Genomic DNA, 8681 nt, shown 5'->3' with positions numbered 1-8681 from the left:
CGGCCATCATATCTCAGGATTGGTCTGCTCGTGGACAGGGGTCGCGTGGCGTAGAGGCAGAGACAAGACAAGATGAGGCAGACCAGAAGAAAAAAAAGGGCAAAGAATAGACGCAGCCAGAGGACCATGTATGGCAATTCGCCTGCTCCCGCACATGGCGCATCTTGTTGGTGGATTCCATATACAGCGAGGGAGTGTAGATGCGGAATGTGAAGCATTATGTATCTGCATGTGTCTATATATGCACCTATTTACGACGAAACGAAAAACCCTTGAAGTCGTCTCTCTCTCCCTCTCCCTTTACTTCGTTCCTGATGTTGAGGGTTCTGTGATTTTCTTCTCAATCTTACAAAGCTCAACCTGTTCTTACATTGCTTCAACGATCTCGATCTCTTCATTGAGCATTCTTTTCTTTGTCTTTGCTTATGCTGTTTTTTTTTTCCGTGATTTGATTTGCTGTCTTTTGCAAATCGTGTTCGGACCTATACACAACCTGTCTGGTATAGGTGTAAGGGAGGAGGACGAAAGAGACACACAGAGAGGACAGACAGTAAACGGGCGATGAGAGGAACCGTTGGGAGCACAAGTACAACGTTGCTCAAACAGGTACGATATTTCTTGTCTCTTTTTATTAATCCTCTTTTTTATTCCTCATCATTCATTGCTATCACGATGTGGCCTTATACTTGACTATGATGGCTCGAGTCAAGTGACGATCAACATCAAGAGATGCAATGATACTGCTACATCGCGGACCCATAGCGATGTCGAGCATCCAATCCGAGATCTGCTGTACCTTTTCGGGACGAGCTGAATAGTCTGGGATGGTGCTTGTTCTTGTTCCAGCATCGTAACACACGCACTGCACTCGATACACCAGGTGCACACACAGGCACACACACCAATATGCAAGCATGTGCAGGGTCACCCGCACACACCATCATGAGCTTGACCGGGACTGGAGACTGGGATTGAGCTGACGAGATGTTTGCTGCCGCAGTAACTGAACTGAACTGAACTGGTGCTGTACTGCTCCCGGTCTAGTACCAGCCTCTCAACCAACAAAGCGAAACATACAGATCGGAAATTCCTCATGACGGCGGCGCGAAAGAAGAAGCTGAGTATCAGCGGCATTGCAGGAAGCAACAAGAAGGAGAACATGAAGGGCAGTGGAAGAAGCAATGGAACAGGAGGAGGAGGATGGAGTTTTGGGCGATGGAGCTCTACAAAGACAGCTTCAACAAACACAACGAGCAACTCGGTCAGTACCTTACCTTTCTTTACTTCCTTTCTCTTATTACTGTCTTCTTTTCTCTTCTTGTTTCCCCCTCCAGCGAAAGTCCATTCATTCACATGTGCTGTGCTTCACACCCACTCGCTTCACTTCCCGACCCCCCATCAGCCATCTAGTCTACGCCTTACCTTACTCAGGGCAGCCTACGCAGTAACTACACCTTGTCAAAGTTGGGTTTAGGGGCGTTACCCAAGTCCCTGGAAGTTTTTAAGAGGTTCCGTCATCAGACCAAGAGGCTGCCCCCCCTGACTGAGCCTTTACCGGGAGCAGCCAGAAAAAAAAGATGATGATCAGTTGAAAGAGAGTGAGGAAGTGAGTTTTCTAGGAAAAGTCAATTGCGCCGATGGAAAAGCACTCGATAAAATTCAATCCAATGAGGAAACGCTATATCATGACACAGCACATCAATTGCAACAAACCCCAACAGCCATTTTACTTTATTCTCTCGTCTCTTCCATCCTCCTCTCACCCTCAATTTTGTCCCCCCCCAGTCCCCGTCCCCTCTTGATCGAGTCTCATCTTGACCCGGGGAGGCTTGTTCAAAGGCGGATCATCCCATCCCATTCTCTCATTCTTCCCTTTCCATTTCCTTGCTTGCCCCTGCGCGGATCCTTGCAAAAACGCAAAAACCGAGCAGGCCGCAGCTGAAGGTAGCCTACAGCGGCCTAGCCCCGGTCCTGTCCCAATGGCTCAGCGGCCCACGTCACCCACCCGCCCGCGCTGACAGGTCACCTCACTCTACATGTACAAGTGAAAGCCCTGTAAACTTTACAGCTAACATCGTGATTCCAGGGGACCACTTGTCCCATTTCAGTGCCTTCTGGTTCTGCTGCTACTGCTGGAGGCGCTACTGCTGCAAACGCTAGCAATAGTTCAGCCAGTCCAAGCCCAAGCCAGAGTCCAAGTCCAGGTCCAAGTCCAAGTCAGTGCCCGAGCACAAGCACAAGCACTACGAGCACCCACCAGGACCAGCGCGGACACTACTTTCGATCCCACCTTCATCAACACGCCAGCTCGGCTTCGGCGCCGTCTCATTCTCATCCTCACTCTCATTCCCACTCCCATTCTCACGCTTCAGCTGTCGCCGCTTACAATTCGGCCCTCAAGAGACCCCTCGTCACTGTTCATCCTCTCTCCGACTCCAATTCCGTCTCCTCTGTCTCCTCTTCCTCGACTACAGCATCATCTACACCAACATCATCATACGGCTCGCCCACTACCACCGCAACAACAACCCCGGTCTCGTCTCCTGCCTCGTCTGTCGCATCTCCAACTCCAAGATCTGCATCAACATTCGCTACTCCCGTATCTGTACCGACCAAGCCCCCAAAGAGATCCGTCCACTTCCGCTCTGGCACGACAATCATCTCTAGCAGTAACAATAACAGCACCGCGCCCTGTATTCCCGTCCTCTCTGTCGTGCCTCCGCCTGGCCAAGACGGCGGCGACGGAGAGGCAAGACGGCCCGCCATGCAGCGAGTTTCTTCCTTTCTCCCCTCGTGGGACAAGAGGTCGTCGGGAGGTTCTAGAGCTGGCCTCTTTGGCTGGTCCTCCAACCGTTCCAGCACCTCCATATCCGTCGCAAACTCCAATGCATTGTCCAGGTTAAATACTGCGGCCGCTAATGCCAGTGGCCGAGTACAGCGGGAGGCTTTCTGGCCTGCCACTCTGGATCTCGAATGCGAAAAGGCTGCCCGCATCCTCAAGTCTTTCTGCAGTATGCTTGTCTCACTTTGCTTGTCAGCCTCATTTTCTTGCTAACATGATTACACAGCGGATGGATATCTCGTGCCATTGGAGGAAGAAGAAGACGCACAATCGACGACAAGTGAACCACGCTCCCCAAAACGAGTCACCAAGAAGATCCCCAAGCGCATCATCCAGAACGCAGCCGGAATCGCCATCTTTACCTGCATGCGCAGCGGTCTGTACATGACAGGCTCCGGCGGCTCCGGCATTCTCATAGCACGAAAGTCAGACGGTACCTGGTCACCCCCATCAGGAATCATGTTACATACACCCACCCTCAGCTTTATTATCGGCGTCGATGTTTACGATTGCGTTCTCGTTATTAACAACCTTGCCGCCCTCGAATCAATCACAAAGCCTCGTGTCACCCTAGGCGAAGACGTCGGACTAACTAGTGGCCCCCTTGTATCGCTTGACTCAGATGAGTCGCACATAAAATGGAAGGACCTGGGAAATACCGTTTTGACATACCTGAAAGCGCGGGGTCAAAATCAGGTCGTCAACTTGAACGGGTGTATCCTGGCCGAGCGAGGGAACGAGAATGAGCGATTCTATTCCAATCAGGTAACACAGATGGACATTCTGGCTGGTAACGTCTCTCGCCAAGTAGAGGAGGTAGGCCCGCTCTCAGAGGTTATCAAGATGGCAGAAGGTAGGACAGACTACGATGCCTCTGTGATAAGCAAAATTGCTGCGGAATGTGCGCCAGGAGACGCCATGATCGCGACACCCAAATCTTCGACACCCGCCTCGCCTCGAACTGCCTTTGGAATCCCCAATGTCGATGATCCCGATCCTTTTGGCGTGTTGGCTCTCGAGATGGCTGGCTTGGAAATTCGAGAGGCAGGATCAAGACTGCGACCTACCAGCAGCCAATTTGACTTCAACCCCGCGCCTACGAGCCCAGCATTCTCAAAATTCAACAGGCAAAGTATAGACACCTTTGTGACGAGGAGTAACCGAAACAGTTACATGTCCTCACGAACGGTGAAAAGTCAAATGACAGATGCTGGAACACAGACGGATGTGGGCACAACACCCGAGACAACGCCCAGCCCAGGTCAAAGCGAAGACGGTTTTGACAGGTCTACCCGCACGCAAATTCCCGAGGTCACGGAGGAAGAGGAGGAAGTTGATTACACAAAGGTCGATCTGACCCCTATAAGACATTTGAGCGGAGCCCATACTCCTCTCAGTGCGACCAGCCACAGTAGCACAACAGCTGTGGAACAAGACACCCTTAAGGTCGAGCCCCGGGATGACACTGACAAGGCCTCGAGCAACTATGACAGCGACAGGGACGACAAGAGCAGCCGAAAGACCGACAATGAGGGTGACTCCGAAAGCGAGGCGGAGGAAGACGAGGAGGAGGAGCCTGTGGTGTTCGAGGTGGCTGCTGTCCAGCCGGCCAGAACCCAGGCTGTTGCATCCCGCATGATCCACGCCAAGGGTAACATGGTTACCATTGGCAAGAGGATTCCTCCCCCGCTGCCCATGAGGAGCCCTGCTAGGACCTCGCGATCCAGTAAGAGCGAGATCGGCGATGTCTCAAACCTCCGAAGCCCTCTGCGAAAGGAGGCTTTCAGCGAGGAAGATCTGGCATCTGAGGATGAGCAGACCAAGTCTGACTCTTCACCTTATCTCAAGCCCCAGGAGTTCAAGGTTGAGAAGGTCAGAGTTGAGACCAAGAAGGCCGAAGAGCCCAAGATTGAGGAGCCAAAGGCAGAAGAATCTGAGGCTGAGGAGGCTAAGGTCGATGAGGTCAAGGTCGATGAGCCCAAGGTCGATGAGCCCAAGACTGTCGAGAACAAGGCTCAAGATGACTCATCCTCCGAATCTGAAGTCGAGTTCTTCCCAGCCGAAGAGGCAAAGACGGATATTGCCAAGACCGAGGAGCCTCAAGCAAAGGAGCCTACTACTGAGCCCGCCAAGATCGAGAAGCCAGAGGAGGAGGAGGAGGCTGCAACTGAATCCAAGGTTGAGACCAAGGATGCTCAGACATCACCTACACTTCCCCAGACTGAGCGGGCAGAAAGCCCCGTGACACCCGAGAAGAAGCACACATCATCCATCTACACTGGCGTTACTGATGACCGATGGAGCGTTGATGGTTCCACACTTACAACCCCGACATCTGACCGACCTTTCTCGGTCATTGACGATGTGACTGAAGACGTGACCCCACGAAAGCCATCAAAGGAGGTGGAACCAACTAAGGAGGCTGAGCCAACTGAGCTGAACGAAAAACATGAAGACTTGAAGAAGATGACATCGAATGAGACAACTCCCAACACGATCACGGTTGTATAATTGAGAACGACGATGGTTTTACATCAGTAGATGGGATATGGCGCACGACCTGCACTTTTCATGGGTAATTACTGGGCGGCTTTTTGAGAGAAGTTCTTTTTTTTGCGCATTCTTGTCAATACTTTGGTGAAAATGTACGTTATGATGGGATCTTTGTGTGTTCGGGGATCCGATTTGAGACCCCTGATGGCGTTTGTTGGGTTGGTCATAACCACTTTGTCAGTTCTCTCGAGCAGCGCATAGCTTATACCAGCTCGAGGAGCAAACTGATGAGAAGAGGAATGGGTCTTGGTCGATGTACTGGATGTGTCATGGGATGGATGAGACGAGAAGAGATGAGACGAGTAAGGCCTGAACATATGGATAAAAAGGAAAGGATCCTTGAAGAACGCAAGTGATCCGTGTACCTGGAGTTAGTTGTGGTTTCTTGGAGGCCTGGCCTGGTATAGTCTAGAGGTCAGACTATGATAAAGTATTATTCCTAATGCCATTGAATAGATACAGTATGAACTGGCTTTATTGTTTCCTATAATTGATTGTGAATGAATGAATGAATGAATGAATGAATGAATGAATGAATGAATGAATGAATATAGTGTCTGAGGTGAATGGTCTGTCTTCTTTGACTGGCACTGCACTGCACTGCACTGGCAGAATTGATAGTGACAACAACAATAGCTCAATGGTTTGCCTACACTGCTTCCAAGCATTTAAAATTACATTAGAGATGGAACTCACAACTCTTCAAGTTTGAGTCTCATTTTGGCTTCTTGATACCATTTAGAGCACGTTCTGAGCAAGTTTTGAGTCTGTCATGATGGCCTATAGAACTCCAACCAAGCAACGAAGAGACCAGGGTGGTCACGTGCACCACAGCGCTCAAGATGCTGCGACACCAGCCACACTCACGCCTGTCGCGTCGTCCTCAGCCCGGTACCAGCTCCGGGCGCGCAAACCTCGAGAAGCCTCGCCAACACCAACACCAACGCGACGAAACAACGGCTCAGTAACGCCATCACCACACAAATACCACAACCACTATAACTACCACTACAACAACAGCCTCGATCTCGGTGCAAGTGCGAGGAAGCGAAATCGCACAATGTCAAGCACGGCCGGCAAATGGCGCGAGGAGCAGGTCCTCATCATCTGCCCTGGCAGCAGAACCACTATGGCTCAGCTGGGTTGCAGTGAATTGACTCCTCCTGCTCGGCGCATGCCTACCAGGATGTTTAAGGAGGGCGATCAGTGGGCTCCCTATCACAAGACGAAGCGCACGACTATTGTGAATGGTGTTGAGGAAGAGGAATGGTTGGAGGATGTTGATGAAGACGAGGGAGCTGTGTACCCCATTGAAGGTATGTGTATACAGCCATTGAAGGCCGTACAAGGACTCAATGCTAATTGCGCATCTTTGTAGCTGGTCGCATCGTCAACATGAGCGCTCTCCTCGCTTTTCTCGATCATGTCCACGGCTTGCTTACAACTACATACCACAACACTCCCATCATGCTCATGGCTTCACCACAATGGACACGACCCGACTGCGAGACAATTGCCCGATACGTCTTTGAGAACACGAGAACACCTGCGCTATGCATAATCCACAGCGGAATCGCTACGCAGTATGGTCTGAAGTGGCCTAACCTGACTGTGGTGGACATTGGCTACCAAAAGGTCGACGTTACAGCAATTCACGATGGAAGAGTTGTGAACCACATGGACGTCAGCGCATCTGATGCCGATGGTGAAATCAGCGGAGGCGAGGTTTTCACAAAGAGCTTGCTCAAGTTGCTAGAAAACAAGGGGTTCAACCATGAAATGGCGGAGCAGCTGAAGAAGAGCAACATCTGCGAAGTCCTCCCCTATGTTGCTACCGAGGAGAACTTGATGGAACTTCCCACGGAGAACACTGCAGGCGCAACAGGCGGTCAACCAGCTTCTGCCATTGCAGAGGCTGCACCGAAAGCCCCTGAAGCGCCCAAACCCACCGACAATGGAGATGCTGATGAGGGCAATGGTAACCCAGAGGATGATGGAGTTCTAGACGTCGCAGCCATCGTTACAAGCGGGCAGACAAAGGAATTCCTCGCCAAAAAGGAGAAGGAGAAAGAAAAGGGCAAGGGAGGTCGAAAGAAGGGCGAAAAGGATGCTGAGGGCGCCGCTAAGGCTGCGCGTCTACCCAACTCCAAGAGGACTCACAACACCTTCTTCTACGAGGAAATCATTCAGGAAGAGGTTCCTCAACCATCCAAGGAAAAGGAGACTCTAGAGACTGCTGCGGCTACTACCAATGGTAACGGCACAACAGAGGCTCCCAAGCCTGAGGGCGAGACCAACGGCGCTCAACCTCAGCCTCAAGCCGACAACACCGCTGCACCTGCGCCTGCGGCAGAGACAGAGACACCTGCGATAGAAGCGCCTAAGCCAGAACAAACTCAAGAGCCAGCACAGTCGATAGAACCCAAGCCTGAGGCTGAGCCAAAGCCTGACGCTCAACCCTCCAGCGAGACCCCTGAGAAGCGACCGAAGCGCATTCGTCGAGATGTCGAGGTTGGTCTTGAGCGCTTCACTTTCGCTCAACGTCGCGAGATCGATCGCATCGTCAACGCCATCTATCGCACTGTCCAGGGCATCGACGACATGTACATGCGACCTCCATGCTGGGACAACCTTGTCTTTGTTGGCAACGGTGCTCGTCTCCGCGGTCTTCGCGAGAACATTCTTCAGACCCTCAACGCCCGCCATCTCGTCTCCCCATCCACCGCCACAATGTTCACCTCAGAGCTGCCCTCTAACATGGCCACGCCCACTGGAACCGGCGCTCAAACTCCCACTGGCTCCTTCACAGGCGCACCTCACCAGCTATCCTCAAGCGGCGTGAACCCCCTCCTCCAGGCCGCTACCACGGCTGCAGCTGCTGGTACCGCTAATACCATGGTCGGCACGCCGCAGCCAGCTTCTGAGGCTGGAGGACCCACGACGACTCACCACTTCCACAGCCAGACTCCCACGAGCATCAAGACGGCTACTCTGCCGAACTACTTGAGCGAGTGGACAAAGAATGGCTTCGAGGAGTCCATGTTCCTTGGTGCTCAGGTCGCTGCTCGTATTGCGTTTTGCCTACACTCCAACATGGATGCCCAGACAATTGAGGCCCAAAGGCTTATGAGTTTGAGCAGAGTTGATTACAAGTGAGTTCCCTACTCTCAAAGAACATCTCCAAGAATTTCACTAACCGTGTCAAAGCGAACTTGGTCCCAAGGGTATCCGCACACATTCTATGTTGGGCTGAAATCACACAATGAGCTGATAATTTTATGTCATT

General features: G+C 51.8%; 2 protein-coding genes across 2 annotated transcripts; both read left to right on the top strand.

Annotated features, from left to right (window-relative positions):
* Window positions 1-1093: 1093 nt before the first annotated feature.
* Window positions 1094-5353, top strand: FTJAE_9286 (YSC84-like protein; the record flags this gene model as incomplete). Its single annotated transcript, XM_037356191.1, has 3 exons — window positions 1094-1261; window positions 2087-3011; window positions 3069-5353. 3 exons carry the CDS (start codon window positions 1094-1096, stop codon window positions 5351-5353), a joined length of 3378 nt encoding a protein of 1125 aa, XP_037203653.1.
* Window positions 5354-6170: 817 nt separating this feature from the next.
* On the top strand, window positions 6171-8648 carry FTJAE_9285 (actin ARP9; the record flags this gene model as incomplete). Its single annotated transcript, XM_037356190.1, has 3 exons — window positions 6171-6711; window positions 6774-8547; window positions 8603-8648. The coding sequence occupies 3 exons, from the start codon at window positions 6171-6173 to the stop codon at window positions 8646-8648; spliced, it is 2361 nt and encodes a 786-aa protein (XP_037203652.1).
* Window positions 8649-8681: the final 33 nt, after the last annotated feature.

This window comes from Fusarium tjaetaba (genome assembly GCF_013396195.1).
Source record: "Fusarium tjaetaba strain NRRL 66243 chromosome Unknown NRRL66243_c0000211, whole genome shotgun sequence".
Lineage (NCBI taxonomy): Eukaryota > Fungi > Ascomycota > Sordariomycetes > Hypocreales > Nectriaceae > Fusarium > Fusarium tjaetaba.
This window is presented reverse-complemented; position numbering and strand designations above follow the sequence as displayed.